Source organism: Terrapene carolina, unplaced genomic scaffold (genome assembly GCF_002925995.2).
Source record: "Terrapene carolina triunguis isolate 2854851 unplaced genomic scaffold, T_m_triunguis-2.0 Scaffold85, whole genome shotgun sequence".
NCBI classification, from domain to species: Eukaryota; Metazoa; Chordata; order Testudines; family Emydidae; genus Terrapene; species Terrapene triunguis.
The window spans coordinates 34,431,563-34,458,635 of record NW_020664436.1 but is presented as its reverse complement, the minus strand read 5'-3'; the positions used below and the strand labels follow the sequence as shown (position 1 = coordinate 34,458,635).

At 41.0% G+C, this 27,073-nt stretch overlaps 1 protein-coding gene across 2 annotated transcripts in view; it reads right to left on the bottom strand.

Annotated features, from left to right (window-relative positions):
• EZR (ezrin) overlaps positions 1–27,073 on the bottom strand; it is a 57,316-nt gene that overhangs the window by 9,799 nt on the left and 20,444 nt on the right. For both annotated transcript variants that reach the window (XM_026649727.2, XM_026649728.2), the window contains exons 3-8: positions 24,555–24,638; positions 8,480–8,575; positions 6,540–6,814; positions 5,565–5,648; positions 4,670–4,816; positions 908–1,004 (exon numbers count right to left, since the gene is read on the bottom strand). In XM_026649727.2, the coding sequence (XP_026505512.1) occupies positions 908–1,004; positions 4,670–4,816; positions 5,565–5,648; positions 6,540–6,814; positions 8,480–8,575; positions 24,555–24,638 (783 nt within the window). The remainder of the gene's footprint in view (positions 1–907; positions 1,005–4,669; positions 4,817–5,564; positions 5,649–6,539; positions 6,815–8,479; positions 8,576–24,554; positions 24,639–27,073) is intronic.

Genomic DNA, 27,073 nt, shown 5'->3' with positions numbered 1-27,073 from the left:
ACAAAGAAGGTTTCTATAATTCTGAAGTGTTGTTTTGCACTCCAACCCCCTTAGAACATAACATAAGGGAGGCCATACTGGGTCAGACCAAAGATCCATCTAGCCCAGTATCCTGTCTTCTGACAGAGCCACTGCCAGGTGCTTCAGAGGGAATGAACAGAACAGGGCAGTTAGAGTGATCCATCCCATCGTCCAGTCCCAGCTTCTGGCAGTCAACAGTTTAGGGACACCCAGAGTATGGAGTTGTATCCCTGACCATCTTGGCTAATAGCATTGATGGACCTATACTCCATGAACTTATCTAATTCTTTTTTGAACCCAGTTATACTTTTAGACTTCACAACATCCCCTGGCAACAAGTTCCACAGGTTGACTGCGCATTGTGTGAAAATGTACTTCCTTATGTCAGTTTTAAACCAGTGGCCTATTAATTTAATTGGGTGACCCCGGGTTCTTGTGTTTCATGAAGGGGTAAATAACACTTCCCTATTCACCTGCTCCACACCATTTGTGATTTTATAGGCCGTTATCATATTCCCCCTTAGTCGTCTCTTTTCTAAGATGAACCGTTACAGTCAGCTGCTGCTTGGGTGCTCTCCAGAGCCAGTGCAGCTTAGGGCCGCCCGAGCAGCAGCTGGCCCCGGGGTCAGCCGCACCGGCTGCTGCGGAAGTCACAGAGGTCGTGGAAAGTCACGGAATCTGTGACTTCCGCAACCTCCGCGACAGAATTGCAGCCTTAGTTATAGGCAGAAATATTTGATGAATACTCTGTGGTAGTATATACTGTTTCTGATGCAATGAGCAAGTTTTTATAAAGGAGTACAAGAACTGTATTGTATGGCATGGAGATGAAAAGTATTTAACAATCTAAACAGGATATGCAAGAGTTCATTCTAGATGTACTTACAGGTGCCTTCTTGTCAATAGGTTTTATAACAAACTTTTTGTCATTGAAAGAGATGTTTCTGATTTCACTCCAGGGAAAGCCAATCTTTGGGGTCAATCTGAAAACAAAGACAGGTTTTAAAAGAAGCCAAGACACAAACAAAATGACAAGATGTGTGATTAATTGATCTTCTTTCCAGAATTTGAAACAATGTGCCATTACTTCACTCCTCTGCAGGGGGGCCCTGAGCCACATGCTCTAAAACAGACTAGACAACTTGAAATACTAAATAAAACACGAGAAAAACGTTTGCTCCTGCCCATGGGAAGATATGTCCCTCAACATCCCTTATCAAACTCAGCGGCTCTCCCTTTCCTAATTCAAAGTAACCAGCCTAGTGACATTGTGGCCATTAAATGCAAGAGTGTGTGCGCTTGAATTTCAGAAGTGCTCAGGCCCCACAGCTCCATTTGACTACTGCAAGATCTGTTGTGTTCTCAGCACGTTTGACTGCCAGGCTCCTTTATTTAGGTATCTAACTATGGACTTAGGAGCCTTAATTTAGGCACCAGTTTTTGAAAATCTTGGCTTAAAAAAAAAAAAAAAAAGTGTAATACTTTTTTTCCCCTTGCACTGAAGTATATAGGGCCCTTCCAAAACTATTAACAAACACTGTCTGGCATGATACAGCCTCAGAAGTTTACATCTATTTTCTGACTAATAAAATATACAATAGAACATATTTTTAATCTTTTAAGGTCCATATTCTGTAAAGTATCCCTATTCAGGTCAGCACTTAAGCAAGTGGCTAAGTCCCATGATCATATGCTTAAAGAAGATTTTCTGAATTGGGGCCTAAATCCATAGCATGCTTATTAGAGACAGTTAAGGGAAGCAGACACCTCTTATATTTCTTTCCCTCCCCCAGATTATTGGAGAGACGGGAGACAAAAAAGTCTCTGTTTTGTTCTTGCCTGAAACCTGCACAAGGGACTTTGCCCAAAAGTCATACAGCAGAACTTTAAACCATGGGCTCTCTCATATGCTAACAGTCCTATGCAGTTCTTTGCCACTGGAAAACAGACCTGCAGTTAAAGCACAAACTGGTAGGCTAAAAGTCAATTTTAAACAAACAAGAATTCCTCCCAGTAATACAAAGACTTCAGATTATTAAAACAAAAAAGTCCATATCTTAACTTTTCACTATTTATGCCAACTACTTTTTGAATTTCTGAGCTTGGAAAAATAAGATAAATCAAAAGAGAAATTACTAAATCTAATTGGTTTCTAGTCCATTTCATTTTTAGGTTCTCATATGTCTGCCCAATACTGCAACATCCGTGTTCAGACACTGTTGGGGTACGTGCAGTTGTTTTTAAAAACCAGTTTTCATTAGCATTTGAAAAAGTTATTTTTGCAGTCTAAATTTTGAGCCAAAATCTGCTCAGTGTCCCTTTACAAGAAAGGGCCAGTGTAAAATTCTCTTTAGCTAGATGAAGTGACAAGCACAAGTTTAATTTCTCTGTTCTAATTAACATAGAGAATAAGCAGATTCCATCTTGACAATTTAATGAAGCAAAGTGGAAGTGAAGCAATTAAGCTTGCAGAATTCCAGTGCTTGCTCAAAGGACAGCAGATTCTTACAAATTCTATAGCACACTGCATGGGGGGGGGGGGGGGGGGGAAGGGAGCTGTGCATGCGGTAATCCATCATTAAGATGGCAAACAGTTTCAATGACTGAATGGAGATATCAAAGTACCGAAAAAAACCTCTTTAGTGTATTAGACATATTTAATGTTTTAACAACTCCAGGTTACTACTTCTAATAACTGGAGTTTCTTCAAGATTATAAGCACTATACACGAGGAAGGGAAGGAAAGGAAAGAGGCCCAGAGAAACAAGAGCTTGCAACTTAAGGCAAATTCGTCCAAGCCTTGTATCAAATGGTGGAAGCTACCTACCATTTAAACACAGGATTGTAGAAACACTGGGCCCAAGCCTACTTCCCAGCACCAGCCTTTAAACCAGTGCAAAAGTAAAATGAACACCTATTAAAATGTAGCATTTCTTAACACACACACAGTAATTTGCTTGCCTAGGTTTTGTTTTGGCAATAACTGCTCCAGTCTCCAAAATATTAAATTAAATGAGAAATCTAACACTAGCATGTAGTAATACAGTACACTTGAGGTGGCACTGATACCTTGTTGAATAAATTCCAGATGTAGTACTGTATAATGGTAGTCTTCTCTCTCCCCCACCCCACATTTTAAATACTGTAGTAGAAATCAAGTTTTGGGTGACTGGTATTCACCCTTAAATATAGGTACCGACATATAGCAGACTCCTGTATTTAATAAGTAGTAATGTCTTACTCAACAGTAAACAAAACATTTGCAAAATTTTCCCCAACCTCCCCCATCCCAATCCCAAAGCTCTGCCAGTGCATCCAGTCCTGATTTATGTACACCACAGTTTTTCCTAGTCTTGACATTATGTGCTCAAAAGATCCAATTGCATAGTACCAAAAAAGTTGAACAAAACAAAGCATTTGGCCTAACTTTTTGTTTTGTTTTGTAAGTTTTTCTACATAATTCTCTTTCAGAGGTCACGACTACATATTGCCTGGTTATGCAGCTCGAAAAACCTGTTTGTGTGACCATGGTTACACAGCGAAACCAGTCATTCAAGAAATAAAGAAAGGTAGTTTCACTCATGTAATATCTCATGTGACACTCCTTGTTTTCTGGGTGATGGCACACATTAACACAGCAAAGAGAAATGCGTTCTTTTCCTCTGCAGTCCTAACAGGAATCCCAAACAGTTCCCATTAATGTTACATCTCAACTGTCATTTTAGACCCAGACTTACTCTCCACCCCCTACGGTCCTGTTGCTACCCTACTATTATTAGGGCTTATAATTTACATTAGAAATTCAGAGAAATGAAGCCAAGACTAGGAGCCTAAGTCATTGACACAGAATCCTTCATTTCAAACTTCCTTGTATTTCACCTTGCTGCACTTTGGGCCTGTGCTTCATTTTTTAGAGTCCAGCAAAGTGAGATACACACAAACAGGACTCTTTTCCTTTTAAACTTTATTCTTCTTTAATCTTCAGTCTACTTCTTCCTGCTTCTCAGCCTTCTTTTCCCCTCTCTTACTCCATTATTAGTGAGCCCACAACTACTGAAAGGATTGGTTGCAACTACGGACACACTAAAAAAATTTACTCTAATTAGCTCTTATATTATTGGCAACTGTGTTTAACACTCATCCCTGAAAAAGGCAGTTCCTGGGAGTGCATAATGAGAATCTGGTCTCTAGATTCTTACGCTGCAACCACTACTGTGGTGTCTGATCCCCTAATTTTGGACAATGTTGATATTTCCCTAAAATAATTCTTTAGGGCCTGATTTTACAGCCGTATGCGGAAATGGAAGTTAACAGTGCTGGCAATTTAGTACCATGATTTCATGCACTACATTTAAAGAGCTGTTATAAACATAATTTCAAGTTTCCTACATGCTGGTGCATAGCCTAAGAGGAAAGCAGTCACATTGTGAGGGAAAGAAGATGCAAATCAGGATTCACGTAAAGTACAAGCCTTGCCCTGCCTCCCAACACAAACTTTACCCCGTGGCTATCCAAACTTAGGTGACATTCACCAAGCAAGCACTAATTTTACTAATTTAAAGTTCTTTGGGCTCCAGCACCAGCCCATTGTCCTTTGGAGGGATCAGGCACACACCACACACACACACACACACACACACTTACTTACTTATCATCCTTCTCATAAATATTCAGGCCCAGTGCATCTACTCCCAGCCACAAGTCCGTTCCTTTCTTATTCTTGATTTCAAAGTAGTTGATTCCATACATCTCCAAGTCTTGGGCAATCTTTAGATATTCCAGCATTGCATTCTCTCTGGTTGAGGTGGGAAGGAAAAAAAAAAAGATATAAATATATACATAAGATAACCAACTCCTTCAAAATTACAAGCCAAAGCTAGTGGAAGAAACATCTGTGCAAGTGGGAAAACAAGAGGAGTTGCTTCTGGGACAGACAGTTTGCTCTTAACTCCAGTTCTGATGCTTGGGCTCAGGAGAAGTCCTGAATGTGTTTTAGTTTATTATTGAACAGAATAAAATATTCTTGTTTAGTTAAACCCTAAATCATGACTTCTCAGTAAGTAGCATTCATCTGTCATGGTGTGGGGTAGGGGACAACCAACAAACATGTGGACAATGGAAGAATGTAACACCTGACTTTCCATTCTACAAGCCTAACTATTTTGTTTTAAAGGCACTTTCAATAAGCCTTCGACATGAATGTTTCAGAAGATTGTATTCATTCACTGAGGTCTTCTCCATGTGTGCCAGCATTCATGTCATCTTAACTTTTATGAACATCAGAGTAGTCAATGCCGACCTACAGGTTTGTTAATCGGACTGGAAATGCATTGAGCTTGGCTGCAGTACACTTTACAAAACTGGTTTCCAATTCTACTGAATTTTCATGTTATTCCATGCTGGATTGCAAAATAAGTGTTAGCTATTTCCAGGTCCAATTACTTTGAGATTCCACTTTAAAAATACGTAATAAAACTACATGCTTAAGGAGATTAACAGAACAAATCAAGATGACCTAGATATAGCCCAATAGAGGTACTCACTTGAGCATTCCACCATGTTCAGCATGCCAGACCTGAATCCGTTCTTCCCACTGCTCTCTGGATAGTTTGTGCTGGTCCATTACTCTGATACATGGAAGGAAGTTAGAAGTATTAGGTTACTTGTTCTGCTGCATATAGTTGCAATATTTAACTTTGCTATGCATTTATATTTATGTCACACTATTCCCCCACTCTTGTGATCTGCAGATAAAGCTGTTTTAAGATTACTGCTGTAGCATTTCTGAACAAAATTGGTATCCCTCTACAGGAAGTGCACGTGTGCTGCTGAAATGAACCTCACAAAAAGCCTAAATGCCCCCCACCCCACCCCCCTCAGCCAGGAACAAATGCCTTTGGGAGAAGGACTAGTTCATGAAGTGGAACGTAGATAATTGCCCATCTCTCTCCAGCAAGAACCCCTGGCTGTCATTGACCAAGGCCACAGTCTCATTCCACAAGGGCATGAAGGTAGAACACATGACCCCTGGACCAAGTGGAACAGTTTATGGAAAGAAAAACGCACACCACTGAGACAGTTGGAGGAGTGAGTTAAAAAAAGAAGTTCATTTCTGCAGCTGGAGAGTGTGTCATTGGGATAATTTGATTTTAAAAATTAACGATGTGCAAACAGAACTTCTCCAGGGGCAGGGATGTTCATAATGGCAATCTGCTGTTCCCCACTCAAAACCTGCTAACAGTTGCTAGTGCTTAGGCTTTGGGGGAGAGGGGGATCCAAACTCTAACTGAAAGAAGTAAAAATATTCCTTTATCTATTTTCTGATGAAAGGAAGTATTGAGTAGTGCTCTCCAGTCGTGCGCATGCAGCCTGGATGGAACAGAGGACAATGAGATGCAGAGGCTTTAACTTTTGAAGTGTCATGCCTTCTGATCATACCATTTTTTGAGGGAGTTCAAATAACTGGAATACACTGGAAGACTCAGGGCAGCTTTACCCTTTTATTTTAAAGCACTCACCGTTGAGGGATCAGGCGTTCTGAATTGAGGTACCCAGACTTGTGTAATTCTTTATTGTAGTCTCCAAATTTGGCTTGCACAGCATACGAGCCAAGAAGAACTGCTGTTTCAGGTGGGCAGTAGATCTCATCGCTGAGGATCCCTTCCTTCACTTGCAGGAAGAACAGCTTCTGGGTGATGTCCTGGATCAGCTCCTCAGACACATCTTCAGGGAAGAACTTGGCACGGAATTTGAACTGGAGGGGATTTTCCTTTTTGACTTCCTGAGCAGAGACCTGAGACAAAACAAACACACAGACCCAAAAACTGAGCAGATGGCTAACTGACAATAGGAGATGTTTCTTTCACAAAGAAAAGGGTTTTGGGGGTGTTCTAGTACAGGTTTACAGACAAGATTACTTCAGGAATTTACTGTCAATATGGCCCAACTCTGCAACAAATTCCTGCACCAGCATGGGATCCCTTTCAAATCCATGTGCACCTGTGTAAGTGCCAGGGTCCACCCATGAGGCATTCATTGTAGGATCACTCCTACGATAGCACAAAATTTAACATACAGTTAATCCAAAGAGCAGCCTGTTTAGTTACAAGAAAAAAGGCAAAGACAGTATCCTTCTAACACTCCCTATCAACTCCTTTCACTACATAGTGGGGGCAAATGGATACTATTTCAAAGGGAAACAAATACCTCAGACTGATCTATACTCCATGCCAGATGGTTTTGTTGGGGGGGAGGGGGGAGGAGAGAGAGACTAGAAGGAAAACGAAGTTCTGTTTACATTTTAAGCAAGAAACAGAAGACCATCCCAAACTATGGCCCATGGAACCGCGGGTGTTCCATGTGATCAGTCCATTGCTTCAGAGTGCTGGCTCTCCTCCTTACTCCCAGCTGCTAAACAGCATGAAAACTTTAATACTCTTTATGCATCTTATGTGGAAAAATACTCAAAAAAACATTTGCTGTAGTTTCCATAAATGTGTCACGACTGAGAAGTGCACAGTCTGACCTCCTGGAGAACCCAGTTGCATGGACAACTTCCTGTTCCTATGCTGGGTTTACAGAGAAGCGATGAACTGATCAGGACTCCCGGCATTCTGTCAGAGTCCAGGACTGGAGTCCTCTGTTCGGGTTCAGCTTCTATCCCAGCAACTGTTCGCCGGTCCCCAGATAGCAGGTTGGAATTTACTAGCTCTTAAGAGCCCAGTGGACCAGGGTTTAAGACCCGCAGTCCCTGATAATATGGGAGCAGAGACTGCCACAATAAACTCTGTATATTCAGGAACACAGGAATACAAGAATTGCCATACTGGGTCAGACCAGTGATCTGTCCAGTTTAGTGACCAGCACCAGACACCTCAGAGAAAGGTACAAGAAACTTCACAGTTGGCAGATGTGGAATAATCTGTCTGCTCACCAAGGGCTCATCTTAATCCAAGACATCTGAAAACCACTGAACGAAGAGTACATTAAATTCCAGCATAACACTTTTTAAAATCTAGAAATGAACCATCTATTCTAATGAGCCTGGCAACTACTTCTCTACTAGCATGAAAGATTCAGCACCATAAATTAGCAGGTTCCACTAAGAGAAATAAAAATAGTTGCTTATTTTGTGGCAAGCCCTAATGTGCTGGGGCTAGACTCAAGGTACACCCTGCTAAAGTGATTGCAAACAGCTCTATCACATGTATACACCACAGACTGCCAATATGCATGCACAGGGATGGGAGTGAACCTCCAGTTTGCTAGACCATTGTTCACAGGATTCCTGCCACCCTAAGTCAGCTGGTTCTCTTAAAAAAAAAAAAAACCACAAACAAGGAGCTGTAGGAAATTAGCAGCAGCATCTCCAGGACTGACATCAGCAATTGATATCACAACATGACTCGTACACCAAAAGTTAGCCTCTTTTCAATATTTAACCCAAAACAGCAATTACCTTTTTATCAAGTTTCAGCCAAGTCGGAAATCCTTTGTTGTCCATATACTGAAGACCAAAGTACCATACTTCACGCAAGCCTATTGTCTTAACCACCTGAAACAAAATAAAATAATAATAATAAAAAAAGAGTTGTTATACCTGTAAAATGTCATTTGGCCCATCAGCTCTCTCCGTTGGAACCACACCCCCCCCCTCCACACACAACTAATTAATGTTCTAACAGGCCTCCCTTCTTCCCATCCACCCAAGGTTGCCAGCTTCAGGACCTCCAGTTGCCGCCCCTGACTGCTGAGCTAGTCCAGCCAAGAATCAGATCTCCCAGACAGGGAAGAGAACAGAAGCCTGGAAAAAAGGAGGTAACAGAGCATTAGCTGCATATTTCAACTCCCAAAAAGGAGGGTGAGAAGTGACTGATGGAAGGCCTACCATCGGTGTGTGACGGATGGATTTGTGCTTCATAATGCTACTCAAGCAGACTTGCTTGGTATAAGGCACTTCAAAAGATGTGTTGGTTGGAAGAAGGGAAAGGAGAGTTTGCAACTGTATCTGGAGTCAGTGGATACCATTATTCTGAAGAATTAAAATGATGAAATTATAAAAGAAACCCCTCTCCAAGGCTTCCTCTTTGCTGCAAAAAAGGTGCATTTTTACCGTGGGAAATTAACCCACTAAAATCCTTGTGGAGACAAGGCACAGGCAGTTTCTCTGTGTGGTAGTTAGGTGAGGTCAGCCCTATACCTCTGCCTGTGGTTGAGGTCACTGTAAACACTACAAGTGCCTTGTCTCCACTAGGATTTTAGGGCTTGTCTACACATAGGGTAGTTCTTGAGTAACAGTATGTGTGGACACTTATCTGGAGTAAGAACACCTGGTTCCAGTGGGTTAAGCTAAACAGCAATGAGAACAAAGTACTTTTATTTCAGATAAGAGTCCACATATGGAGTTACTCAGGAACAACCCCACGTGTAGACAAGCCATTGCAGTGGAATAGCTAACAGGTGTTATCCCACAGTAGCGCACACACCCCTCTTTTGACAGCAAAGCAAGCTTAAATGTAAATGCGGATACAGTACTTTGCACCAATTAGAAGCACCTCTAGGTACTTCTGTTACAGGAGCATCTAGAAGTACAATCCCCATTGTGTTGGACAGCTGAAACTATCAGGCAGTCCCTTCCCTGAAGATTGTAAAATGTAAACAGACAGATGGTGGGAGGGTAAAAAGGTTCAAAGGTGTGCTAAAGGCTGCACAGCCAGTGACAGAGCTAGTACAAGAAACCAGGTCTCCTGACTCCCTGGCAAGGGCGCTGGAACAATCTGTATAGTGGGAGTGCGGAGAGCCATTGACCCAAACTGTAAACCCTGGATGTAATGGAAACCACTTAAAGCCAGAGGGTATGGCAGCACCCCCAACTCCAGCACCTATGCTCTCTGGCCTGCACCCTATCCACTCATTCTCATACGGTGTAGTCTGTTTGCTTGAGGGACTATGTGCTGAGCCTAGCGGCTTGCTAGGCAAAGCTGAGAGCTTCTTAACGAGGCTTTGATCCCTAAGGCCTTTAGCACCCATCAACCCTTAACCAGGGGGCGGGGCTACTCAGGGAGACCAGAGCTTTAAAAAGCCTGCTCCTAAGCAGCCAGAGGAGCTAGTGAACAGGAGCAACTAACAGGGGAGTTTTGTGAGAGTGTGAGGAAGGGCTCGATACACTTAACATTCTTTAAACTTACAGCCAATCACCCTCTGATAAAAACAAAACAACAACAAAGGAAGGAGCTTCAGGAGTAAATAGAGAATGCAGGCAGAAGTCCAGCAACAGAGTGGGGGCTATCCAGGTTATTGCACCCAGTGCAGCACGTATGATTATCTGCCCTATGGGCAGGTGGCATAAGTGTGCATTCAATGCAAGGAGCTCCTGGCCCTCCGAGACCATGTATGGGATTTGGAGACCAGAGTGGCTGAACTGGAGGAGCTAAGGGAGACAGAGGTACATAGATGAGACTTTCTGGGACACAGAAGAATGGTCCCACCCTTGGTCTGACTGTGCTGTTGAGGAGGATAAAAGTCTCAGGGAAGGAAAACATCCAACTGGAGCAGAGGGAAACAATGCCATAGTTGAGACCCTCCTTCAAGATGATGATGTGCTATCCTCACACACTGAGGATACCTCTCCGGGGGAGGGAACTCCAGTTATTGGGAAGAGACAGGCAATAGTTATGGTGATTCGATTATTAGAAACATAGACAGCTGGGTTTGCAATGACCAGGAGAACTGCATGGTGACTTGTCTACCTGGTGCGAAGGTTGCGGATCTCTCAAGACATCTAGATAGACTTATGTGTAATGCTGGGGAGGAGCCGGTAGTCGTGGTACACGTAGGTACCAATGACATAGGGAAGGATAGGAGAGAGGTCCTGTAGGCCAAATTTAGGCTGCTAGGTAAGAGATTGAAGTCCAGGACCTCCATGGTAGCATTTTCTGAAATGCTTCCAATTCTATGTGCAGGGCTACTTGGACAGGCAGAACTGCAGGGTCTCAATGCATGGATGAGACAATGCTGTAGGGAGGAGGGGTTTAGATTTATTAGAAACTGGGGAAACTTTTGGGAAAGGGGGAGCCTATACAAGAAGGATGGGCTCCACCTAAACCAAAATGGAACCCGATTACTGGCACGTAAAATTAAAAAGGTCATAGAGCAGTTTTTCAACTAAGGGCTGGGGGAAAGCCGACAGATGTGGAGGAGCATGTGGTTCGGAAAGAGACATCCCTTGGGGGAGGATCTATTAATGGAGATTCTCTATGTCCTAGTAAGGAGGAGAGGATGCAAGATGATAAAATACAAGTAGGATCTAATGAGAAACAGTCAAATGAAAAAGAGGGGGAAAAAAAAAAAAAAAGAGTCCCAATTACATCATGTAATGGCAGACGGCTAAAAATGTCAAGTTTTTAAAGTGCTTATATACAAATGCTAGAAGTCTAAATAATAAGATGGGTGAACTAGAGTGCCTCATATTAAATGAGGATATCGATATAATAGGCTTCACAGAAACTTGGTGGAATGATGATAATCAGTGGGACACAGTAATTCCAGGGTACAAAATATATCTGAAGGACAGAACAGGTTATGCTGGTGGGGGAGTGGCACTATATGTGAAAGAAAGCATAGAATCAAATGAAGTAAAAGTCTTAAGTGAACCAAACTGTATCATAGAATCTCTATGGATAGTAATTCCATGCTCAAACAACAAGAATATAGCAGTAGGGATATATTACCAACCACCTGACCAGAGACATTCAAGCGGCTATAAAAATAAAAACTCAATAATAATGGGGGGTTTCAACTATCCCCATATTGACTGGGTACATGTCACCTCAGGACGGGATGCAGAGATAAAGTTTCTTGACACCTTAAATGATTGCTTCTTGGAGCAGCTAGTCCTGGAACCCACAAGAGGAAAGACAATTCTTGATTTAGTCCTAAATGGATCACAGGATCTGGTCCAAGAGGTGAATATAGCTGGACCGCTTGGTAACAGTGACCATAATATAATTAAATTTAACATCCCTGTGGTGGGGAAAACACCACAGCAGCCCAACATGGTAGCATTTAATTTCAGAAAGGGTGACTACACAAAAATGAGGGAGTTAGTGAAACAGAAATTAAAAAGGTACAGTGCCAAAAGTGAAATCTCTGCAAGCTGCAAGACACCATAATAGAGACTCAATTTAAATGTATACCCCAAATTAAAAAACATAGTAAGAGAACCAAAAAAATTGCCACCGCGGCTAAACAAAGTAAAAGAAGCAGTGAGAGACAAAAAGGCATCCTTTAAAAAGTGGAAGTTAAATCTTAGTAAAGAAAACAGAAAGGAGCATAAACTCTGGCAAGTGAAGTGTAAAAATATAATTAGGAAGGCCAAAAAAGAATTTGAAGAACAACTAGCCAAAGACTCAAAAAAAAAAAAAAAAATTATTTAAGTACATCAGAAGCAAGAAGCCTGCTAAACAACCAGTGGGACCATGGGACGGTAGAGATGCTAAAGGAGCATTCAAGGACAATAAGGCCATTGAGGAGAAACTAAATTAATTCTTTCCATCAGTCTTCATGGCTGAGGATGTGAGGGAGATTCCCAAACCTGGGCCATTCTTTTTAGGTGACAAATCTGAGGAACTGTCCCAGATTGAGGTGTCATTAGAGGTGGTTTTGGAACAAATTGATAAACTAAACAGTAATAAGTCACCAGGACTAGATGGTATTCACCCAAGAGTTCTGAAGGAACTCAAATATGAAATTGCAGAACTACTAACTGTAGTTTGTAACCTATCATTTAAATCAGCTTTTGTACCAAATGACTGGAGGATAGCTAATGTGATGCCAATTTTTAAAAAAGGGCCTCCAGAGGTGATCTCAGCAATTACAGGCCAGTACACCTGACTTCAGTACCAGACAAACTGGTTGAAACTATAGTAAAGAATAATATTGTCAGACACATAGATGAACATAATTTGTTGGGGGAATAGTCAACATGGTTTTTGTAAAGGGAAATCATGCCTCACCAATCTAATAGAATTCTTTAAGGGGGTCAACAAGCATGTGGACAAGGGGGATCCAGTAGATATAGTGTACTTAGATTTTCAAAAAACCTTTGACAAGGTCCCTCACCAAAGGCTCTTAAGCAAAGTAAGCTGTCATGGGAAAAGAGGGAAGGTCCTTTCATAGATCGGTAACTGGTTAAAAGATAGGAAACAAAGGGTAGGAATAAATGGTCAGTTTTCAGAATGGAGAGAGGTAAATAGTGGTGTCCTGCAGGGGTCTGTATGGGGACCAGTCCTATTCAACATATTCAGAAATGATCTGGAAAAAGGGGTAAACAGTGAGGTGGCAAATTTGCAGATGATACAAAACTAATCAAGATAGTTAAATCCCAGTCAGACTGCGAAGAGCTACAAAAGGATCTCACAAAATTGCGTGACTGGGCAACAAAGTGGCAGATGAAATTCAATGTTGATAAATGCAAAGTAATGGACACTGAGAAACATAATCCCAACTATACATATAAAACGATGGGGTCTAAATTAGCTGTTACCACTCAAGAAAGAGACCTTGGAGTCATTGTGAATAGTTCCCTGAAAACATCCACTCAATGTGCAGCAGCAGTCAAAAAAGCTAACAGAATGTGGGGAATCATTAAGAAAGGGATAGATAGTAAGACAGAAAGTATCATATTGCCTCTATATAAATCCATGGTACGTCCATGTCATGAATACTGCGTGCAGATGTGGTCGCCCATCTCAAAAAAGATACCTTGGAATTGGAGAAGGTTCAGAAAAGGGCAACAAAAACGATTAGGGGTATGAACTGGCTGTCATATGAGGAGAGATTTATAAGACAGGGACTTTTCAGGCTTGGAAAAGAGACGACTAAGCAGGGATATGATAGAGGTCTATAAAATCGTGACTGGTGTGGAGAACGTAAATAAGGAAGGATTATTTACTCCTTCTCATAACACAAGAACTAGGAGTCACCAAATGACATTAATAGGCAGCAGGTTTAAAACAAACAACAAAAGGAAATTTTTTCTTCACACAATGCACAGTCAACCTGTGGGACTCCTTGCCAGAGGATGTTGTGAAGGCCAAGACTATAATAGGATTAAAAAAAGAACTAGATAAATTCATGGAGGATAGGTCCATCAATGGCTAATAGCCAGGATGGGCAGGGATGGCGTCCCTAGCATCTGTTTGCCAGAAGCTGGGAATGAGCGACAGGGGATGGATCACTTGATTACTTGTTCTGCTCATTCCCTCTGGGGCACCTGGCATTGGCCACTGTCGGAAGACAGGATACTGGGCTATATGGAACTTGGTCTGACCCAATATGGCCGTTCTTACGAACAAACACTGTTTGAAGAGTGGGAAACCCCCACAAGAACTGTAGTAAGGTATATGGTTACTGAGAATGTTCGTGTACTCAAACCATTTGACAGCGAAGAGCTTAGAAAATCCTTTATAATACATCAAAAATAGTATATGAACCTCTCTTAAGGATCAAATTAGTGTTATATTGTAACTGGTACCTTCTTAAAATCATGTAATCTGTGAACTGCAGATATGCTGGTTTCTCTGGTCAAAAAAAGTGACACCACAAATGCCAGAAACAGATTTGAGATTTAGACCGGGACAGCGTTTTTATTTTCCTTCCCTTGTTTATGGTACTTGTGATGCCACTCAGGGCACAGAGGCCAAGGTGTTTGCAGCTCAGATTTCTCAGGAGTGTAGGAAGGTAGTTTCATTAATATTCCACTAATTGTATTTTTATAAAAGTCAAATTCATGCAAACAAACATCTTGTTCAGAGTCCAAAAACTTCCTCTCCTCAGATCACTTACCTGACCTTCACTCCACAGTTTGCTTTCCTTGAATTTAGTACCCAATGAGCCAGAAGCTGGCAGTTAGCGTGTGAGAATGCCTTTAAAAAACCCCAGCAACTATGTTGATTACCACTCTAGGGGGATTACAGTTTCAGTGGCCATGGCTGATTAGTGATAGACAATCTGTAAGTTACAGCAATGCACATGACTCAAGGGAAACTGGAATTGAAAGGAGAGGTTACACAGAGGAATTACAAGCTAGATGCCCTACTCAAGAACATAAAGGTCATCTCACACACCTATGGGGGCTATTTCCCACTTGTTTGAAGTGTACCTTAAAAAAAAAAAAAAAAAAAGAGAAGAAGAAGAAGGAATATGCTCTTGCACAACTCAGAATGCAGTCCATACGATTCTTGTGCCCTACTTTGGCTGGCTCATAAGTGAAACGCTAATTTTACTAAAGATAGACTTTAGGTCAAAACGAATCTTATGTTGTCATCAGAACATAACAAAAATCAGGGGTTTTGGAAAGTGGTGGGTGGTAAGAGGAACACACCTCAACTAGCAACTGGTAGTTGACTAAAATCCCTCCTCCTTCCCAGCTGCAGAATTGGTTTGTTCCATCACAAGAAGCCTGAGAGGTTCCTGAGGTCTAGGTATATTCTGAAGAGAGGGAAATTGAGCTTTACTCCAAACTCTCTGGCAGGGAGATAATGGTGACAAGAATGCCAACGCTCAAAATCCATTCTGCTGCACAAAGCCCAGTTCTCATGATTTTATGGCAAGTGTCATGGTTTGAGGTTTTTATTAAAGCTCCACCTGTTGCACTCCAGAAAATCTCAAGTTTAATTGAAAAATATATAGTTTTCTAGTCTGCATGGCTTGAAAAAAAGCTTTAAAAAAAATGAGCCCTCAAGTCTTCAAAGTCAGATATTAAAATGCATTTAGGTGCCTAACTCCTATTTCAATGGAAGTTAGGCTCCCACAAACTTAAAAATCTGCCCCCAGCAACGGAATACAAAGAAGCCTAATTTTTTTTTTTTTTTTTTTTTTTTTTTAAATCTCATGAGTTTTGAGATTTGAATCAGGATTTGACTGAGTGGGGATGGTAATACAGAAAACCTAGATCAAACCACAAAATCCAGTAACTGGATACATGCATCAGCTCACCATTGAGACCTTTAGATACAACTTAAAAAAAAAAAATGCTTCCCATGGTCAAGATGGCAAGTAAAGGGTACTGAAGCAGCAAATTCTAGAGTCTCATATCTATTCCAGATGGAGTAAGATGCTTGGTAATCCTATGAAAGCCAACTAACAGCAGCATGCCAACTGAAAGGTGGAAGATGAAAAAATAAGGCCACATTCTAATGCTATTTTTATTGCCTACAACACAGTCACACTGCAGGGCCTAATCCTACTGCTCGTATTTGATTGGTCTCTTAGGAAATACCATGGCAGCCAACAGGAATACTCCATGAGTTAGGCAAGCAGGATTTAGCTCATTTTTGCAATGATGAAGGACTTAAGCCTCAACTTCAGTGCAATTGAGCCAGTTTAAGTTAAAATCATGTTCAACAGAACTATTTGAATCTACTCTCCAGCAAGGTTACAACTCATTTAAAAAGGCCTTTAAGTTCAAGGGTCATTTGGCTCTTTCCAGATCAAATAAAGCAATTGTACTACTCATTTAAAAAAAGTCAAGACACTACTTTAGCTGATAGCATACATTATTTAGTTTATCTGTAGGACAGAGGTAGTCAATAGGTGGACCACGTGCCAAATCTGGACCATCAGATGCCTTTGAAAGGACCCAGAAATTGTAGTTATTTTTTTATTATTTTCTCTGGAGTCTGGACCCTGACTATACCTTCACCAAGAAATTTGTAGCTTGACAAAAAATAATTGACTACCCCTGTTGCAGGGGTAACCTTGTTCACCTTGACAAGCTATTACAAATGGTCAACTTGACAGATGCTGCTCCCTGACCTCTGGGGATTTTGAAATGTTAACTCCAGGCACCACAATCAAGATAGATTTTCACAGATCACAAGAACATGAAAATACTCTCACTCATACGCCATGATGGTCTGTGATTTTAACAAGTCATATAGAATTAACATGCGCTCACACTTTGCAATAGGTACTTAAAAAAATTACGTGATGCGATATTTAAAAAATAAACAGATGGTACGTAGCTTTATAACTTAGTACTTTTCCGATTATTTTGTTTGTATTAAAGATATTGACTAGATGGGAGATCAGTCATTGATACGGATGGGACTAAGTTTTGGTTAACTGATGTTTGATCAGTGTGAATGTACAAACAGAATGACAAACTGGACTAAGGATCTTCAGTTTAATCACAAAAATTGTTCGTTAATTAAGCCAGCAGCTCTCAAAGTAGGTGTTGCCTTCCCAAGTGTATTCTCAGAAGCTGTTTAAAGGAGGTGAGTGTGCCACCAACTTGATCCCATTCCATTACCCATAAGTTACCATGCAGAAACTAGTGGCTGTTTTTGAAAGATTGTAGGAATCCAGGATTGTGAAACTCCTTGTACTGTGGGAAAAGTATGAAGACTCTGAATATGAGCCTGATCTAAAAGGAAAAGGGTTGGAACATTCATAGGCTTAACTTTTTAAATAAAATAAACACACCCCTTTACACAAGCCAGTGAAGTAGTTTCTAATTAAATAAAGGTTCAGAGGTCTGCCATACACACAGTAAATTTGAAAACAGAGTTTGCTAGTAATCCGCAGAGCTTGCACTACATGTATTAGAGCCTGCTCATGCAGATTTCAATCTTACTCTGCTGCTTTCAGGTACACTTAGATTTACATGCTTGTTTGGGCTTGTCTACATAGGGAAGTTGTTTTGAATAGTGGAATAACTATAGCTATAACTTAATCTATCAGTTCCCCCATATAGACAAGCCCTTCGTATTACTGCAAGCAGAAAACCAACTGATGTTCGAAAGCCTGAAAACAGGCTACTGCGGTAATGAATTAGGCCAACTTAAGATGAATATTTGATGTTATACTTCCAGTGCTCTACATTCTAGTCTATGAGGGGAGGGATATTTTCCCTTGTCTTTGATATTCTGAAATCTGTAAGTTTAACAAGTCCTACTTAAAATGTTTACCAAAAAGGAAAAAGTGGTCTACATCTGTTTCTCTTCTAGAACATGGTGTATTTACATACACTTATACAGAAAGCATAACTTGAGAGAATAGCATGCATTGTGGCTCCTTTCGGCAGAAGACTACGTAAAGTCCAATTCTGCTCCAGATAGTGATTCTAAACATGGGGGCGGGGAGAAAATCCATTCTCTCTGTGGATTTCTAGATAAAGTGTGCTGCCTCCTAAAATGAAGACGCCTTCTGATTGCCAGCCCTGAAAGACTATTATATCACAGCTGGAGTGATCAGATTCCTTTCATACTCTCACATCACCAGCAGCGAGGGTTCTGCAGCCCAAGTTAGATGTGTTCAATAAAGTGGTGGCTTTTGCCAGACTAGAAGTGCTCTTTAATCAAAACACTTCTTAAAACACACACACACACACACACACACACACACAAATTCACAGCCAGTCCACAGACTGTGATCTTAAATTGGAAATAAGCTGGTACATTAGTAATGAAAATTGGGTTCACAGTCACCTTTCCTTTTAAAGTCTCCCATTGCTGGGCAAAGGCCCACATAAATAATGGACTGATTGAGTAGTGATATTAAATCTCATGCTTCAGGATTTAAGCCAATCTAATTATTAGGGGTTAGGACAAGTGTGTGTGTGTGGGGGGGGCAGATTATCACACATCTGCCTAATGTAGGGTTTCTTGCCCCTTCCCCTAAGGCATCTGTTGCTGGACCCTACTGGAGACAGGATGCTGAACTGGATGGATCCTGGGTCTGGCAAGTCTTACGTTCCTAGTTAGTTTCACTGTTTCTACACACCGAATGCAAAGTCAACAAAATGAAAGAGCAGGAAAATAATTTCTCTCTAATCTTAGGTGTCACTTGCAATAGCAGAAGGTAAACCCCCACCACCACACACACACAGTCTGAAGGTTTTAAGTGGATGTTATCCCTTTACGGTAGTTTATTCTAGATTTTTTAAAAATAAATACGACTTTCTTTTTCTTACTTCATATAGAAAGCCTGCTTCTAGTCATTGCCTTGTTACAATTGTCCCTTACATTGCGCTGTTGAGGAGTCCTTGGGAGCCAACTTCTGCATGGACTATGGCAAGATGTTGGTGGACTATAGCTTTATTCTGAATAGCAGCTATTGTCACACAGCAGAGTGCCTCAGCAACCAGAAAAGATTCAGGTGTGGAAGTTTTAAAATAAAGATCAGTTTAAGTTTCAACCCCACCCCTTCAAAACATAAAAACCCGACAATCTCTCAATGCAGCTTTTCAATTAGACATAGATGAATATTGCTGTTCACCTGCAGCCCCCAGAGCTAACTGGTTTCTGATGGGGAACTGATCCCCAACCCAACTCTTGTTCTTTTTAATTGTTTGATGAGAGATGGGAAGAGTTGCTGGAACAGAATATCATGATGGGATAAATGAGACTTTAAAAATAAGTATGTCTGCTTTGGATTACATCAACATACATTCTCCATAGACACGTGGACCTCCCCAGCCCTCTCAGTATTTCCCCAACATAGAACAAGGTCTTGAGGGAAATTAAATGAGATCTTCTCATTTCAGTGTGAGATTTGCAAGACCTTGTTACCTTTCCAGCAACGGACACTGCAAGACCATGTCAGATTAAAGAGTTTTCTGTCCCAGCATACTATTTCATTGATATTTCATCCCAATCATATGGAAGACTGTTAAAAAGAACAGTGGGCAGGGGTGGGAGAGAAAGGTACTCCTAGGAATCTTGGTAGACGCGGTAAGTCATTGTAAGCGGTAGTAGCCAACACTACTTTGCCACTGCTGTTATTTTTTAAACTTGTTTTAAGCTTATTTTTCACATCAAAGTTCAATTGTAGTTAAGAAATCTTGAGACTTTTCTGCCATTTATGCAAAAGCTAGCTATATTTAGTATACCACCACCCCGCTTGATTGTATTTCAAGATGGTATATCCATAGAAATAGAGTTAGATATTTGAAGAAGCATCTTAAAACAATCACTTCTGCCTGAAATATTTGACTTGCATCTATAGCAGGCAACACTAAAGATTGAGGATAAGATTTTTCAATAGTTCCTAAATCATTTTTGAAAGTGAGACCTTGGAACTTTTGAAAGTTATACCCTGAAAGATTGAAGTAAATATATTCTCCCCCTTCCTGCTGCAACCCTCCTCTATTCTCTGCGTAGCAAGTCAAGCCAGATCTACAGGTAGCTACTGTAGCTAGGTCATACAACTAAATGCTGCTTTAATTAAAATCATTTTATTGGAGATTTGGCAAACAGTCTATAGATTTCAAATCTAGCCCAGGTCTGTAGTGATCAAAAGAAATTAAAATTGCATCATTCTTACAATAAAATGTGATATTGCAAGTTAGCTTTCAAGTACAGCAGTGATTGCAAGTCAGACCAAAACAAAAGCTACTCAGACTATCTTTTCTATAAAAAAGGAATCCGCACAGTTCCCACAAGACTGAGTTGGCTCTGGCCAACTCTTGTCTGAAATGTCATTCAAAGTGTGTTGACAAAATTTGTACAAAGAATGCATGCTATTCAGCCAGTTCTGCCTACTTGAGCTGAAAGACAGACTACACAGCCTTTTGTTAAAAGGACCAGTAGAGGAGCAAAGAAAAACTGTTTGACCCAACTCATTCAACATTTTGTAAGAGACGTTAAGCTAATCTTGCCATTTTTGTGTACAGTTTTAGTCTCTCTTTCCAGGCAATATTAATGCTCTGTTGGCATACAGGAGTCTTTATGATTACAAACAAGTTCTCTTTCAAGCCAGAGCTGTGAATTCATCTCTAATATATATAGAAGTACAGCTAGGTCTTTGTGAAAAGCAAGCCTAGGATAAATTAGGCCATTCTTGGCCTATTTCTGTTCTACCCAATCAATAAAAACTCTTGGGTATTTGTTACAGGCACAAAAAGAAGGTATAAAAAGGTTTACAAAAATGCCACTTGCCTCAATTCAATCACTTCCTCGTTCTTGTTCTGAGCCATAGCGGCCCCACCTCCCACTAGTGACATCAGAGATGAGCTCATGCTGTTTCTTTTAAGCATATCCTCGGAGCAACAGCAAGAGGAGACAGTTTGGCTGCCCATGTTCTTCAGTGCCTATAAGACCTGTGTGTTTTGAAGAACCCACTGACACCAATGGTCAGCCTCTTTGCTTTGTCCTAATGCACAGGGTGGATGTGCCCTGTAAAAAGCGGTTACACTTAATATGCAAAATGCCTGACTCTTCTGGGGTCCTGTTACTCTGCAGCCAACTCACAACATCTGTCCCTCAGTTTCCTCCTTGCTTCCCCATCTGTACAGAATGGTGGTGATAAGGCAATTGCCAAAGGTAGGTATTAAGACTTGAATCAAGAAGTGTTATTGTAGAAGTCCAAGGTATTACAGTAATTCATGTGCGCAATATTTTAACCCAGATATTTAAAAAGATACCTGATGGAAGTAAGTGTGTTCATCATATTTATATAAACCAGTGGTCCCCAACCTTTTTCATCTAGCGGGTGCCAGATGACGAGCCACGGAGGACCGTGGCAGCAGATGAGCATCCACCGAAAAGCCGCCAAGCGGCAACGTCAATAGGCGTCGCCACCGAAATGCCGCCGACAAGCAGCGTCATCCAGAGGTGTCGCCACCGAAAATCGGGGGCATTTCGGCAGCGACACGTCTGGATGACGCTGCTTCTCAGTGGCATTTCGGCGAATGCTAGTCCACCGGCCAGTACGCGGGTGCACTTAGACGCCCTGGCACCCACGGGCACCGCGTTGGGGACCCCTGATATAAACAGTAGAACCTCAGAGTTACAAACACATTGGGAATGGAGGTTGTAACTCTGAAGTGTTCGTAACTCTGAACAAAAGGTTATGGTTGTTCTTTCAAAAGTTTACAACTGAACATTGACTTAATACAACTTTACTGTGCAGAAGAAAAATGCTGCGTTTATCCATCTTAATTTAAATGAAACAAGGACAGAAACAGTTTCCTTACCTTGTGAAATCTATTTTTTTTAAAAACTTTCCCTTTCTTTTTTTAGTAGTTTATGTTTAACAACGTATTGTACTTGCTTTTTTTATTTCCATCTCTCCTGCTGCCTGATTGCATGCTTTCGGTTCCAAATGAGCTAATGTGATTGACTGGTCAGTTTGTAACTCTAGTGTTCGTAACTGATGTTCTACTGTATATTCAATTATTAAAAGAATTTGCCCTTAATACACAACCCTCATATTGTCATGTACACCTATATTAGGTCGACTTACAGCCACTGCAGTAATTACTGCGGAGTTCATATCCACACTGCCCTCCTTCTGTCAGTGGTGCACATTCCAGCGACTTAAGAGGGGCAGTGTGGGGAGCGTGGAGCCAGGACCCCGGAGGCAGCCTGGCTCGGCGGGAAGAGGATTTTCTTGTCAATTTCACAGCTCTAGCCTGGAGCCATGAAATTGACAAGAATGACAGCCAACAGCTGACATAAGTAAAGCAGCATCTACATGGACAATGTCGCCCTAACTATACCAATATAAGCCCTACGCCTCTCATGGAGGTAGAGTTAGGCCTTGTCTTCACTATAAAGTTTTGTCAGCAAAAGCGGCCTTTTGCTGACAAAACAGGGGAGATGTACACACACTACAAAGCTACTTTTGGTGGCAAAACTCTGCTGTTTTGCCAACAAAATAAAACCACCTCAATGAGAGGCATAAAGCTTTTTGCAGCAAAGTCAAAGTGACACAGCATCAGAGTAGACACTGCTGTTTGTTTTGTCCACATAAATGGCTTCCACCAGTATCTAGGGTGACCAGATGACCCGATTTTATAGGGACAGTCCCGATTTTTGGGTCTTTTTCTTATATAGGCTCCTATTACTCCCCACCCCCGTCCTGATGTTTCACACTTGCTGTCTGGTCACCCTACCAGTATCCCACAATGCCTGCTGTAACCGCTCTGCTCACTGTTTTGATCTCTGCTGCCCTGCAGGCATGCGCCCCTCCCCTTTCAAAGCTACCTGAAGTATCTGACAGCTTAGCATGCTGCTCCATTTGGAGAACAAAGAGCAAATAATTAACGTGGAATGCTCCTATTCTGCCCTGCGGGGAGGGGGGGGGGGGAAGAAGGACACCAGGGCCTGATGTGGGGAGAGTGTCCCCCTCCCCCAGGATAGGTCTGTCAGCCTGCTGTCTCCCCTGCCCCAGACACACCTCTCTCCTCTCCTCTCCCTCCCCCTCCCCCCCACACACTTCAGTCCTCAGTTGCTTTTTCAACCTAGTAGGATGTCCCTGGAGAAACCTGCATCACGTGACGCTATACCTGCCCCATGAGGCATTGCAAACCCTTCCCAAAGCACCCTGCAGCCAGTTGCACAGTGGGATAGCTACCCACAGTGCACTGCTCTGTGTCGATGCAAGAGCTGCTAGTGTGGATGCCCTCTGCCGACACAAGGAGCTAGTGTGGACATGCAACAGCGGTTTTAATTAAAGCGCTTTAAATTAAAGAGGAATAACTTTTGCTGACAAAACTTTGTGGTGTAGACAAGGCCCTATTATGTTGGTGTAGTGGGGCAGTTATATTGGAGGGAGTAAAACTGTAGTGTGTACAATGATAGAGTTAGGTCGACATAAGCTGCCCTATGTTGATCTAACAGTGTACTGTAGTTCAGGGCTCATTTTACAGTATGTCCCTCTACATCAGTAGAAAGACAAAAGTCACTAATCTAGACAAGACATATCATCAGCTTAAGGTAAGACATTACCCACATGAAAGAGTTTTAAACAGCTCATTCTTCACAGGACAGCACATCAGCAATGGAAGAAACTAGCAAGGTGGCACAGTGAAACCTTTCCAGGACGCTCTACTATACCTCTGGCACCCAGAGAATGAAACTCAATATAAAGGGAAAGATTCATAATCACTTGGAAATGGGCTTCACTAGAGAAACGTGAGCCCCAGGGATACTAATCAGTCTCTCTCATACCCTTTGGAATATAAGCCATTAAAGTCATTACCATTGCCCCTTCATTCCAGGCTGTTATTGTCTCCTTCCCTTTGTAATCCCCTAGCAGGGACAGATGCCCAATATTTAAAGTCTCAGAGTGAGATTAATAAATATTAAATGACTGAGTAATTTCGTAAGATACTGCAACCTCACAGAAGGTGCACTGAGTTCTAGCAGAGGCTCATTATGGGGGAGATTATGTTCGTAAATTTGTGTTTATTGTGTTCACCATACTGAGAGGACAACCCATGAGCGTCTCTGCTGGAGAGAATAAGGCAAATATCAAGAGCAGTAAAGGCTGGGTGAATGCACTAGTGGATATTTGACAGACATACCATTTATTTGTTAGTTATCTCTAACATAAAAAAAAATAGTGGCCAATTATTATTATTATTTTTAAGGATCTTTGCTTATTTATTGTGGCCAAGTCCAAAGGCAACAGTCAGGCTTTAGAATACCCCATTCTGATAGGCCCTGTACAAAGTCAGAAGAGAAATGGTTCATGATGTGAAGAAGAGCTTACAATCTACAATGGTTTCACACACATGCACAACTGACCTGGTCAAATAGCTGTTTGCCTGTAGTGTTGGGTTGGATGGCAAACTCCAGCTCCGCATCCATAGTGGTAACTCGAACATTGAGCTAAAGAGAAAATAAGTAGAGTGATTTAAAAAATATTGAAAAACCATACAACCAGTGTGAACTATATGTATATTTCATAGAACCAGTACTGTACATGTTTTTAAGCATTATTTCCAATAAAAAAAATTCTTAAAGGCATCATAGGCATCTTCACCTCACTGAGGATGAGCATTAACAATGGCTCCAGTCTCTCGCTCTTTTTATTTTTAAAAGACTATTTACATTTTAGTGTATTCCTCAATTAGAGTTTTGTGTTATCACGTAGACAAAGTTAATTAGGGACACTGACTTCACTGGCTTATCCAGATTGCTCCACAGGTTGTGTTACTCAGCCTGGAATTGGATTGGACTTCTGGTTAAATGAGAAAACATTTTAGTGTTGATTGCTTCTGAGCACAGCACATAGTGAGCAAGGACTGCATGATGCATTTAAGACACCCCTTAATCCTAAAAGAATGTCATAATGACCAAATTAAATTTAGGAGTTTAAAATTATATGTTCAGCTCCCCTTTATGCTAGAGCTAGATTTAACATAAGGTTTTAAAGGTAAAAGGCAGTTGATTATTCTTCCAAGCCAATCAGCATTAATCCAATAAACATCAATTATGCTTATAACTGATCTACTGAGCATGTAAAAAGGCGTTAAGGGAGGTTTAAGAACACTGTGGAACAAATATTTTAATAATGAATCTGATTAATTGTGTTTATTTCAAAGGCAAAAGGAGAAAGGTGATCAAGTGTATAAAATAGAAAGGTTAGTACTATATGCAGAACACTAGAGATATTCTACTAGTAACAAAGAAATTGTCTATTAATTAAAAAAACAAACAAACAGGAAAGCAGCAACCAAGCCTGCAGGAAGGATCATAAGGAGCCGCACAGTAGTGGCAGCTCAGAAAAGGATTGTCTGAAGGTATGATACAACAATACTGTCACCTAAAAAGTACTGCACTTTGCACCCCTCAGGAAGACTCCTCCCTCCACCCCCAGGGTTGCAACATAAATATCAGTAAGGGAGAGGTAATAAACCATGAGAACGAGAACTTGAAACCACAGACAGTTTTGCTACACAAGATGAGGGATAGGGGATGTAATGCTCTCCTCTTCCTTCTTTGTTCCACCATTTGCTTCCTGTATAATCTGCATTTCTAAAATAACACAAGGATATTTTTATTTGCCAGCTACATATTGTACAGCTTGGTGTATTTTTCCTCCTCCTGAGGGTGAAAAGATGGGACACATCATTTTACGAATGCAACACTACAGAAAGCCAAAACTAACAGAACAGAAAAGTCTGCTATAGGTGAGGAACTTGTATACCAGTGACATTTCAAAATATTTTTAGACTGGGATTAAGAGGTGGAAGAGGCATATCTGCCCTTTTGCACAGTGTTTCAAGTTTAAATAGCTTTCAGCTACTTAAAAATAATGTAGATACTGGAGACCGCCCTTGAAAATTATAATTTATATATGAAACTACACTTACGTCAACTGTAAAATATTGGCAATACTAGTTTTAATGTATTTAATTACAAAATGGAACACCTTCAAGTTAAAACGTAAGACACTTTCAGTGAGTTACATAGGCTCCAAGAGTCATTAAAATAACAAGTTATTAGAAAAATCTCTCCATTCCTTCTTTCCAGTTATTTACCTATTGAAGAATCAACAGTTGCACAATTGTGTATCCGCCGTGGCCAAACCCCAGAAGCTGTCTGCAAGATGACCCAATGCCTTTAAGGGTTTGTTCAGATAAAACGATACTGTTTAAAAACAGTCAAGCATGAGAGAATTTTGCAGGTTCTGGATTTCTTTTCAACTGAATCTAAACTTTTCGAAAACTTCTTTTCCACCCTAGCTCTAGTATTTGCAGAGTTCTAGAATGCTTTAAAATATGAGACAGTACCCAATTTCCATGCTTTAAAAAAAAAAAAAAAAAAAAAATTTTCCTTCCAAAAAAAAAGAAAGAATTTACAAACCAAATGGCAACAGGGGGTACGGGGGGGGGGGGGATTGAAAACTGAAAAAAAAGCTCTATTTAGAAATGGCAAGACCAAGATTTGAAGATCTAACCCCTGCCAAATAAGAAATCTTCTTGCCCACCCCCTGCAACACAGGAAAGTCAGATAATATTATATACTAATCTCTCCCCACACCCTCTAAGGAATGCATACATTCGTAATCCTTACATACAATACAAAGCTGCAGTTCCTTTAGATTATTTACACTTTTGGCTGAAAGCCACATTGTGGGGCAAAGTACATTTTTGCGGAGATTTTAGGGAGGTTGAAAGGATATTTTCCCTACCACCACAGAGCTGAATCCTACTGCCTTCCTATACATGGCATTCCAACTGACATCAAGATACACTTCTTGCTTTAGTAGCAACTAGCACATCATTACTGTATGAGTGGGGAGAATATTAAGAGTTCTT